Here is a 12723-nt window from a genome sequence, read left to right on the forward strand (position 1 = left end):
ATGAATCAAAGTCGTTGACACTGTAGTTGTCTGCCATTGTTCATGCACATGGACAACAAATGGACAGCCTGTTGGTTAGTATTGCCAGTCAGTGGTGCTAAGTGTGCTCCTATAATGTATACAAGGGTAGTGCCAACTGTTACCGTTTCCACATAGAGCTCTTGGTTTTATAATTCATGAATCAAGGCAGGTTTAATAACTTATAATAAAAATAGCGATTGTTTGCTTTTGTGAACGTAGCTTCCAGGTATGTGTAATGTTTGGCAGGGCGTTGGTAAGCACACATGCTTAGCTATTGTCTTCACACTGAATGAGCAGGATTATTCAGGCTTTCATTTGGAGAAGCAACAGCTCTCTCCTCACCGTCTCACTTCATTTTTCCCGGCAGCACTTTGCCCTTCGTATCAGCCACCTCTCGGAGCGGTGCGAAGGAATGCAGTTATGGGTTTCCTCTGCTCTGATTGTGCCTGAGAGAAGCACAGGGAGCACACTGATTTAGACAGTCTGCCTGGCAGTCAGCTCGCCTGCGTGGCCTTGAGTATCCCCCCCCCCTCTCTTTCTCTTCCTTCCTTCCTCTCTCGCCCTGCCTCCCTCCCCCCGTAACATCCTCCTGTCTGTCACTGGCTTATATAAGACCCTTATTGTGCAAAGTCTTTACCTGGAAGCAATGTGTGAGGAGAGGAAATCAATAACCCTGGAAGTTCTTTGCAGACACAGACAGGAAGTGTGATCACTTTAATTTTAGGGGTTTCCACACTTGAAAGCAAAGATAATAAAGACATAAATAACTGTGACAAAAGCAATGAACTATCTGTAGAAAGACTGAAATTGTCAGTGTCATTGCTGCTCATAATAATGAACAGTATCAAGTAAGTAAGTCACTCTCTTGTCGAACATTGTAAGTGTAGTATATTGACTCTGAGAGAAGAAAGATCACTTGTATCTGATAAGAGCAACACTCGTTGAAGCAAGACCAGGCATGATGGAGGTATGCTGGAGAAGCAATAGGCTCGCATTATCCAACCATAACAAAGCATACAGGCAGTAATACACTGTAACTCCTATAAGGTTCGTTCCACTGAGGAATGTAAATTCCCCTGCTGCTTTTGAAAATGTGGGATAAAAGAACGTATGTTGTAAGTTCAGAAATTAGTTAAAAATCATGTTTGAAGCTAACTGAAATTCACTAAATGTAAGATGTTACTTTGAATCATCACATGCACAGAATTTCTAAGTGTCAGTTGTTCATTTGACATAAGTACTGCAGTGCCAGTTCAAAAACTGCCTGTTTGGAATGGGTTGTTTACTTGGCCTGTGGTAATGCAAGTTGCAGCTTTCTTTCTGAAACTGTAAAAGTGACCTGTGGAAAGTAAGGACCCCCTGCTGCTGCACAAAGAACTGTTCACCCGTTTATTCAAGGTTCTGTGAAGCTCGACCCAGTACACAGAAGCCCGAACCAGAGAATCAGTCCCAGCTGCCAATTCTACAGAGGGTTGTTCGCCTGTTTATTCAAAGTTTATTACCATTAAACACACAAGTGTGACGCTGACAAGATGAATTGTTCTCATGATATGCGTCAAATAGACTCTGCTGAGCTGCAGCTCTTTTTAAAGCTTCATTTGATGAGATGAGTCAACTCTCAGATCTTTATCCACTCAATTTATGTATGTTAAGTTAATTCTACTATTTTTTTTTCTGTAATTAGAATGAAAATATAATATTTTTGACCACTACAGGTTTCCACTTTAAAAATAAATTTCTACTGTAGCCTGGAATAGACAAAGCAAACACTTGCTTGCCAGAGGGCCTTTTGCATTTTTACGATACTTCAAGGCCACCTTAGCTTCTCCCACATATTTTCAAGTGGAAGGTGAAAGGAGCTATATTCAGTTGTTCGCCATCTGCAACCTTACCTAGTTGCCATTAAATCCTAAACAGTGAACCTTTATAGTTATCTGAATTTAGCTTTATGGAGTATGAGTATGTTGCCGCTGTATGGTGTAGGAACAATGACATGGTGTTGGCATGTTCTTGATATTTAAGGATTTCAATTGAGATAAGAGGGAAAATTGCGTTTGGGACTAAACGTTTCTGTTGGAAGCTATCACGAGTTGGCAGCAAGCTGTGGACAGAGCGTACATCTGCAGAGGGAACGGTGCGGACAGGATCGCAGTGAACATGCCTCTGCTCAAAGTGCTGTGGAATGACGCCTTCAGCTTTTGATCATCCCACTGTTCCTCCCACTTGCCCATGTGTCTTAGCTGCAGCAAACATGTCAGGAATCCTCTGCCACCACTCTCCAGAGCCTAGGTGTCATGACTGTTAACAAGGAAAAAAAAGTCCTGCTGTGTGTGAACGTTTATTTCCCCTTTTGCTCCTTCTGTCTGTCATTATCACTCACTCACACATCAGAGATCTCTTTCAAATAATCAGGAAGGAAGTGTGGTCTGTGTTAGTTAAAGATGTGGTTCATTTCCTTTAGACATTCTCTCTGTGTATTGTTGGAGCCACAATCAGTTTTAGGCTTGTGAATGGAAACATTTTTTGCCACTTCATATCTTACTCCATATCTCTCAGTAAGATATCAAGCAGGAGAGTCTCTGGAGAGTGAAGGTGGGGGGGGGGGGTTATTACTCATGTTTGTATAACGTCGATTCTGTCTAGCAGCAGCAAGTCACAGGGAACTGGACTCGATGTTTAACTACTTATTTGAGATCTTTTGCTCAGTGCTCAACCCTTTTTAACAGTTGGATCTGAATATTCATCAAATTTCAGTTGTGAGAAACCAAGGCAGGTTCACAAAGTTAAGCAAAAACACCAGCCAATCAAATTATGTTGATGCAAAAAAGAGGTGATGACCTTGGTGACCAGGTTAGGTTTTCACCCCTTTCCATTTGTTGGTGGTTTGTAAGCAAGATTACACAAAAATAACTCAATGGATTTCCACGAAACTTAGTGGAAGGGTTTGGTATGTTTCAAGGAAGAACTCTTTTAGCTGTGTCAGAAACCTCGTGCATGCAGTATTATGCAAATCATTTTTACATAATTAATCCAGACATATATTCAATCACATCAGAAAAATTATGCAAAATCTGAGGCATGCAGATTACAACTCCTGACACTGTTGCCAGAAGCCTCCAGGGGACACAGTGCAGTAAACTGGGCCCCCCTCCATCATTTGGTTATATATATTCATTTCTTTCTTGAACAGTCTTTTGGCTGTTGCGCTACTCTCCTCTGCTTGACAGCACACCATTTAGCAGATGCGCTTTTGGCCATAGCTCTTAGCCTTTTGACCCATTTCTGCATTTATGCCAGGATGACACAACATCTCCCACAGAGTGTCTCTGGCTGCTGCTGGTGCCCTGTGATATTGTTTGTAAAAGCTGTTTATATGCTTCAATAACATCTTCACACTGGACTGGAACCAATTCCTTTTGAGTTATCTAATATGTTTGCTACCAGTACCAGGATATAAGCATCATATTGTTCTGCTGTATAGTCTGACATGACACAGTTGAATGAGTAACAGGCCTGCTGACCCACATCCACCCTGCTCTGTTAACACAAAGCCAGCCAGGGAGACATGCATGCAGGCGTCCTGCTCAGGCTCTGAACACTGGTGGCTTTAGCATTCTTTTTAGCCTCTTACCAACTTGCTGTGAGTGTAAGCTTTATGGGTATTCAAAATAACTGGCTGTATATACCTACTTTGGTTGGAAATCTTAATAATAAGCCAGTATAAATATCACAGTTAATACACCATAGCTTTTCCTGGTACAGATGCCAGGACTAGATGAACAAAGTAATCCTCCAACCATAGCCCAAACCAGAGGTTCATTCCTGATTGAAGGCTCTTATGTGATTTGATCATGGATAGTTGTAGTTCAGCTTACTCTATTGTTGTTGTCGTTATTGTCATTTCACTTCTTCACTTAAATTTCTCAAGAAAATGTTTTTTGCCCTTCAGGTCCCTTCACAAGTCAATAGAACTATTTATGCCAGAATTCCCCTGCTGCCGCCTGACTTCAGCAAACTGCTGCCAGGAAGTTTGCTCCCTCTACACACTCGCGCGCACACACACACAAACCACCTGTATGCTGACTGTGTTGGTTGTTTTAATGCATTTAGAAAGGCATTTCCTCTGAGGAACAAACCAAGAGGACTTTGTCCTGCCAATATTTCACAGGCCAACACCTATCACTGACTGCACTCATTCAGGACCAGAGACCTTAGTTATTCAGATAAAAAAGCCTTGACTTCTACAGAAGTAGAAGGAGATCATCTTTTCTTGCCCTCACAAAATCACATCCATAATCACCACACATTCCGACGCCCTGATTGGAGAAACCTACATTCTCCATTGGAACACAACAAAGTCAAGTCAGTCCTTCAAAGGCTTCAGAAACAGAAAATGGGTTTTAGGTTATAGGCCACAATTACTATAGATGCCTCTTATATACACATGTAGCCCTGCAACAGCACCTTAATAAGGCTGCTGCAAACTTTATATTATCTATAATGTGCTTATTTTGTTGTTTTGTCAGTTAATCATTGAGTAATTTTTTCTATAAAATCTTAAGAAACCAGAGAAATGATCTGGGAGTGCTGTTTCGTCCTGGTCAGAATCCAAACACACGTGGTTCTCTATCACAGGAGACAGGGAAAACGTGAAAATATACACATTTAACAAGCTTGAAAAAGAGAAAAAGATGAGTCAATTTTTTTTCTGTTGAGCATGGTCCAAATGATGTAAAATGTTGTTGTAAATAGTTATTTGTGATACAAAGAAATAAATGATAATGATAGAATAATATGAAATGATGGATGTTTTTCTATCATCACCTGCTAATGATTTCTGATTCCACTTTTACAGGATTTTCATGAAATTATGTATTTTATCTGAAATAAAATTAATAACATCTTTGAGGTACAGATTTCTAGGTTCCACCACTCGGTGTTAAGTCCCGGGGCATAAACATTTTTCAGAAATTATCAAGTCAATATAAATGCTTTTTTAGAAACTAAGTACTTGTGAAGGTTAAACCTAAATTTCAAATGAAAAAGAATCCTAAAAACAATGTGTATATTTATCCTGTAGCTGTAACAAACATCTCAAGCTTCCTTCTTCATTCACTGGTTGAATTTGACATTGATATTATTCAATATAAATGAAAATCATCAGAATATTTCTGTAATTCTTTACAATGGAAAAATGTATATGTGATATATGATATCTTTCATATCATGTCCTATATTTGACTTTGTTTTTGTTTTTTGAACACTTCACAAAAACACATTTAAAAAGCAGTTTTAAAATAACAAATGAAGAAAATTACCTAGAACTCTTTTCTGTTTTGTGTTGGTTTCCCCTCTCCCCAAGACCATAATAACAATAATTTAAGAAACACATCTGGTATTTTAAAGATGAGTTGAGTGGGAAAAATCTAGACTATAGTGTGGAAGAAAGTGTAGATCAGTGTGTGTGGAAGTGATTTGGCCTGCCTGCGGTCCTCAGGCGGGGCGTGTTTGTGTCGTCGTGAGACACTGTAATCTGTGTGGTTGCACAAAAGTCCCTCTGCTTCACGTCCAATCATCTGGAAGATGAGCGCGGCCCTGTGTGCTGCCTTAGCTCAGCTGAGTATGACTCTGCTTGTCAGTGCTGCCTCCTGTTTTGTTAACAACGGCTGAGCAGACCGTATCTCTTCCTGTGGTTACATGGGCAGATTGTCCTAAATTACTGTCTGGGGCCTCGCCTCAGTTGTTTATTTTCTGTGTTGCGCGGCATGTGTGTTGTTATTTTTCTGTGCCTCATGTATCTGGACTGTTGGTTAGAGTGTTGTGATCAGAGCTGACAACGTCTATAGTCTTATCTGTGGTTGATGTGCTGTGCTGATGGGCCAGAAATTGGTGCAGAGGGAGTTCAGGGTTATTAAGAACCACTGGACAGCCACTGGACTCATAACATAGTGAGTAAAAGACGAGTGCTACTCACCCTCCTGGCAGTAAATAGTGTTCACTACCTGATCCATAATGTCTCCCTGGTCTCCATTAAACCAGAGTTTAGGAACTTAATTATCCTGTCCAGCACCATATATATATATATATATATATATATATCTCTTATGACCATGTTGGACGCCCTGTCGTCATAATTCACTGTTAGAATCTGCTGCAGTTTCAGTTTTGCAGCTGCAACATAAAAAGACCTGTTCAGCCAACTGCCAAAGACTGGTTGGCAAGTCGTCATGTGTTCCTTCAAACCGCTGTGAGATCATCCGTAAGGAGGGAGTTCTTACAACATTGTAATGACTCAAGTGCCAAATGTTGTGGAATAAAGGAAGCTCTTAAAATTTCCTCTGGGAATGAATGAAACAACGCAGCAGTCAGTCAACAGAAACATAATTGTCAGCTATTTTGATAATTGATTAATTGTTTTTACTCATTTTTAAGCATATCAGCTACACAATCCCCAAACATTCTCTGTAGTTTGTCTGTTTTTATATCATTGTAAACTTAAAGCTCTTAGTTGAGATTGATGGATTAACTGAACTGAAAAAAACTGAAAATGTCTTTGTTAAGAGCCGTTGAGTAGTGGGACAAATATTTTGGAGTTGCCGGTTCAATAACTAAAATGCATTGATTACAGTAGATAAAGTAGTAAAAGTGGTACTTTTTTTTAGGTCGTCTTACTGCGCTCATGCAATGTTGGTAGTGAGGCTGCAACTAATACGTTTTTTCACCATTTCTGATGATTATCTCATCTAAACCACTAAATGGTTAAACATCTGAAAACCCACTTATCACAATTTAATAGAGCCCACTATGAGGTCACCACATGTCTTGTTTTGTTCGTCCAAAGATCCAAAAGCCAAAGAGCAACTAATGAGTAAAAACAACAGAACTTTCTTTAGCCTTGCTGTTAAATAATCTAAGTCGCCAACATCCATGAAGTTTTAACCATCCTCAGAAGGCAGGCAGACCTCGGCACTACATCTGCTTAATGTAGTCACTCCAGTGCTGAAGCATGTTCAATGCACAATCACCAACCCTATGCTGTAGGGTTAGTCTTGTGCTGTCCTTTATAGCACTTCGCTACTGTGGTCAGCCTCAGGAAGCACTTCTATGTCAGCCCTGTAATATGCTGGTGACCTGTCCAGGGTGTATCCCACCTCTCACCCAATGTCTGCTGTGATTGGCTCCATCTCCCCCTGCGACCGTCCAAAGATAAGCTGTATAGATAATAGATGGATTTATAAAAAATCTTTTACAATCAGTTAACAGTTAATTAATTATGGAAATACCTAGTCAGCAGTAAGACAGTGGAGCTGGCAGCCAAACAGGCTCTATCTTTCTGTCTATGCATCTGTCTGCACGTGAACTGCATTGCTCTTGTCCTCCTCTTGATCGTATACACTGAGAGTGTAATGTAGGGGGGAAAGCTCATTGGACGTTGGCTCAGGCTGCTGTCTTTGGGCCAAGGTTGATGAAGTCAGAGGCTTAGACAGATGCATACACAAACGCATGTTCCAGCAGTCAAAACTGAGCCAAGTCATACAGCAGTTGCCTGGCCAGTCTAGTGAAGTGCTGAATGACTCTTCCCAGGTGTGGGTGCATGTACGTGTACCCTCATCTTTTTTTGTTTTGGCTGTGCTTGGTGTGAAGCCAGCCATGCCGGCTGAGTCTCTCTGTGTTAAATGGCCACATCGATGAATAAAATACCTCACTACCAGTTTGTCCTCTGCAGCACGCTTAGTTTTAGAGGCTGCTTAACCTGCTGCACTGGAAGCAGTGAGGCTGCCTGTTTACCTCCTTCTCTCACTCTTTCTCTCATTGTAATCAGATGTGGATTGCCAGGGCCAAACGCTTATGTTTTTTTTTTCCTATCTTTATTCACAAGTGTGGTCGTTCAGTTTGAAGTGTAAGTCATGGTGTGGCATAAAGCTAACGCCACACAATGACGGCGGGACATTTTCAAACTTCATAGAGCAGAAGTTTTCCGCAGGCACAGAAGCAAAGTGACTGTGAGGAGAAGAGCTGTTGGTGGAGTGCAGGAACTCTGTCCAAGCAACAAAATATCTGCGCATGGGCAAAGTTTGAGCACAAGCAGAGCAATTCTATGCACAAGCCGGGTAGGTTTGAGTGCAAGTGCGGGTGTTTTTGTCAGAGAATTACAAAAGCCGAACGTGAAATCAACAAGGTCTGTTCCTTATACACTCTTGAATAAAGATAGCGTGAGAATAGTCATTTTAACTGCCAGAAATATAAAAGCACATTTACAAATAGAAGAGGAAATGTTTTGTTGTTTTATCTCATTATTGTTTCTGTATGAAAATGGTTATAGATATTACTTAAACATATTCTTTATCGCAAAGTCATTATGATGTTTTGTTTAATTCTCTGTTATTGTTTTTCTTATCTCCCCTTTCTTTTCCTAAACTTCCTCATCTTATCTCTCCCGTCCCATGGCCTTCCTCTGTCTGCCTCTCCCTTCTCCTTACCCTTCCTTGTTTCTCTCCTTTTTTCTCCTTGTCTGGCTTCCTCTGCACCATTCTTCCTTCCTGGTTCCTTCCTCTATCTCTTCTTTTTCCTCTGCTTGTTTCCTCATTCACCCTCGTCCTGAGCAGAGGTTGTTGTGGAGTACGAGTATGACGCGCTCCATGAGGACGAGCTCACCCTGGGAATAGGTGACATCATCAAGAACGTGCGGTACATAGATGAGGACGGCTGGATGGAGGGGGACCTCAACGGGAAAAGGGGGCTTTTCCCTGACAACTTTGTGAAGGTGAGAATCGCTCCTCTGTTGTGCCATATGGATTATATCAGATACTTAGTTGTAACAGAGTTTTTCCTGTGGAACGTTCTCCATGCACTTCCTCAGAGCCTTTTAATGTTGGACCATTAAGGTGAATCCTTGGAGCTGTGAGCATTAGTAGACCATAGTGGTCTGTAGGGGTGCAACGATTAATCGGCGTAGTCGACAAAAATCGATAACAAAAATTTGAAGCATTTGAAGAGGAGGCACGTTTGACATCGTAACGTAGACGATGCAGACTCGCCTCGGTAAGATAGCCTGTTATCTAGCTTGCTATATAAACGGAGTTGTCTTGGCAACTCCCACAATACCTGTCTGCAGGATTCTAGAATCCATCACAAAAATATGGTTTGAATATAGATTTTTTTAAACTTTTTTTTAACGAGTTTATAAGCGTAATGTTATCCTATTGCCTGACAAACGTCTTTTTTAATCACAATTATGCAGTCCGAAGAAGACTAGTTTTGTTTGTTGATGTCGTTATTGCTGCTACTTTCCCTGTCCTTTTGTTTACAGAACAAATGGATACTTGATTTTTTATTTATTTTTTTATATTGGCACTTTGCCTGTCCTTGGTTTTAAATGGACAAAAACTTGATTTTTCTTTGTTTTTGTATCAATAGTTACCTAATATGCAGCAAAGTTTATTAAAAGACATATTTGAATGAAGTATCGATCTTTATTTTCAGTCATCACAACCTCATCCTGATGTTATATTCAAAGAGAGGTTGTGCTTAAAAAAGCCTTTACTCAGAGTTTGTGTATCCGTAAATCACGACAAACTACAAATTGATTGGTGGATCTGAGGTGATTGAGGGTAAAAAAGTTTGTTAGTTAGCAGGGTTATGCAAAAACTGCTGGACGGATTACCATGAAACTGGGTGGAAGAACCCATTGAATTTTGGTGTGGATTCGGATCAGGGTCTGGATCCAGGAATTATTTTTCTCTGTTTTTCAACATGTTTTTCCACATTTTCTTTAATTTCTCAGAGAGTAATTTATTGATCTTGATGAAAAGTGTCATGTTTAGCAGACTGAGTATGTGCAATTTGGTGCAGATCCAAATAATACTCTGTATCTAATGAATTTAAATGTGGTTTCATTGGGGTCTATTGGCAGAGATGTGCTCTCTCTGAGTGCCCCTGTAGTTATTTTATTGTTTCTAGGCAGCTCTTCATCTACGCTGTGTTTTCCCCTTTGGTCTAGTAACTACTGATAACACAGAGCTAAAAGCATGGGCTTGTGCAGTTTGATGCTTGTTATGAATAATGAATCCACTGTCAGTGGTTGTTAAAGAATACTAGGTTTTAAAATTGTACAGCTCTGCAAGATCATCCTTACATTTTACATTACATTTCATTTAGCTGACGCTTTTATCCAAAGTGACTTACAGTAAGTGCATTCAACCATGAGGGTACAAACCCAGAACAACAAGAATCGATTAAGTACAATTTGCTTCAAAAAAGCCAAACTACAAAGTGCTACAAGTGCCATATAAGTGCAACTTGTAAATAGATAAATGATTATCTAAATATTGTCATCAACAGGTATGATGATTAACACACTTTAATTTACTTTAGCACCTAACCTTACTTTATTAGTCCTATTTCCACTCCGACAGCAATGATGAGTCAAAGCCTCCGTGGTTTTAGAGGGATCCATAACACTTTTATACGTCAAGCTTTTATTGTGTTGAGTGTAACAAGTTGTCAACCTGTCTCCCAGACTGATCCAGCAGACGCACAGGATCTGTGTAGAGACGAGCTGAGTCATCTGTTGTTATGATTTGATCTAGCTCTTGAGGCACCCGAGTGTGTTTATGTGAAATCTTCCTTTTCTGTGCAGGGTATTTGGGCAGCTAATGCGCTGTGAAATGATTCACTACAGCGCTATCTCCTTTCCTCGTTCCTCTCTCATCTCTACTGTTTTCCCCGTCCTATAATCCTGCGTAGTGAGATAGGTAATCTGCTAAGTAGCCTGGCCCAGTCACTGAGCTTGGATAGTTAATCCTCTAAGGAGCCTGCTGGCTGTTGAACTTTGTTCCTGACAACCCTGCAGTCATCTGAGATATTGTATTTAATCTTCTTGCTTTTATTTGTTTGGTAGCTGAAAGATCAGGGGACATGAAACATGCTGCAGATGGTAAGGACTGTAACTGTTGTGGCATAAATTCGTTTTATTTATTATTGTCATCAGGGGAAGATCATATAGATAGAAATGTCTCTGGTATTTGATTGATTATATAAGTCTTGTTTTTTTGGAGAGTTTGGAGTCCGTGTTGATAAGCTGGTCAAAAAAATATTTTAAGGTCTGCTTGTGTGCATCTTTGTGTGTGTGTCTGTGTGTTTTTCTGGGTGTGCAAGCATCTACTTTTCACTGTAGCTTGAGCAATATATCAGTCAGCAGATTTCGTTGGCCAATGTTAACCTATCACTGACATATCAGTGTGTTTCTGATTGTATAGGGTTTAGGATGTGTTGGATCTGTTAGAATACATAATCAAGAAAAAGATGCTTTGGAGAATTTAGAAATTGTGTTGCATCATCATATAGTTTGTCCAGCAGAGCGCACTCCAACTCCACTGTTTACATCACTGTCTGCACCACAGGTAGCAGAGTGTGAATCGCAGCTAAGCAGACTCTGGCACAGACTGAAGCTATGAAGCTGCTGACTATTGTGTGAAATACATTGCTGGAGTGTTAATAACGAGTCTGAGACAATTTTCAGGTGGAAGAATATGAAGCAATATTGCCCAATATATTGATATCTATATATTCTACTCTCTGAAATCGGTATCAGCCTAAAAAATCCAGCATCGTCCGTTTATCCTGTGCATGTATGATTTTATGTGACTGTGTGTATATGACACAGTGAAGGAAAACAGCGGGGGATTTTGTTCCTAATGTTTCATATGTCATACTTTTGTCAGTAGCTTTGAGGAATTTCCACACAACAAAACAAGCTGTAATCATTTAATTAAAATCAGGAAACATCAGATTGAAGAATTAAGTATATAAATGGATGGAGCAGTTTCTACATTACTTCAAACATATCTTTGGCATTTCTGTACTACAGTTTGTTCTTACTTATTGGCCGTATATGTTTATATATCGATAATAAGCTAATATCAGAATATTCTAAGTTTTGCTCTACCAAATAAGTATTTAAGTTGAACATCTAGCCCTAATTAATAAGGGTGTAACAATTGTGTTCCTCTGATCAAGTGTTACATAAATTGGATCAAGATGGACATTTTAAATCCCCAAAGAAAAAAGACAAAACATGTTTCGCTTCATTATTATTTCTCCTGTTGGTGATAGAATGGATTTTTCTAATTAACACCCTGGATGTGTGACAGTTGTAAGTGTAAAACAGTTAGTAGACCTGTTTATACAGTGTATAGTGGTGTGTTGTCACACTTTCTTAAAGCCCCTTCACACTTTTCAGTATTGTCAGTGAACCACAAACAGATACTGGGAGGGGGAAAGGAATTGTGTGATTTTCTGCATCTAAAGCTCATGTTAATTTCAATGAATCTGTCTTTTTATCACTGCCACACACACACACACACACACACACACACACACACACACACACACACACACACACACACACACACACACACACACACACACACACTGGGACTTGTAACTTGTCACAACAAAGGCTTAGTCCCCTTTTCACTTCAGTCTACACTGAGTGATAAACAGGAGAGAGCTGATGAGTCTAGGATAGGCTCAGGGTCACAAGTTAAAAATGTATTGATTCCATAACCTTTAAACATTCCTATAAAGATCTTACTTGGCTCATGGGTTTAGTGCGAGTGGTTTGAAGACCATCACACTTAGAGTTTTTAATATGCAAGTTCTCGGCCTAAGAACAGTCTGAGTCCCCTGGTTTTAGTGGAA

General features: G+C 40.0%; 1 protein-coding gene across 3 annotated transcripts in view; it reads left to right on the forward strand.

The window, feature by feature from the left end:
• Positions 1-12723, forward strand: part of cd2ap (CD2-associated protein) — a 58789-nt gene that overhangs the window by 3616 nt on the left and 42450 nt on the right. For all 3 annotated transcript variants that reach the window (XM_034580549.1, XM_034580550.1, XM_034580548.1), the window contains exon 2: positions 8628-8785. In XM_034580549.1, coding sequence (XP_034436440.1) covers positions 8628-8785 — 158 coding nt within the window. The remainder of the gene's footprint in view (positions 1-8627; positions 8786-12723) is intronic.

The sequence above is a fragment of the Hippoglossus hippoglossus genome, chromosome 24, assembly GCF_009819705.1.
Source record: "Hippoglossus hippoglossus isolate fHipHip1 chromosome 24, fHipHip1.pri, whole genome shotgun sequence".
In the NCBI taxonomy this organism is placed as follows: domain Eukaryota; kingdom Metazoa; phylum Chordata; class Actinopteri; order Pleuronectiformes; family Pleuronectidae; genus Hippoglossus; species Hippoglossus hippoglossus.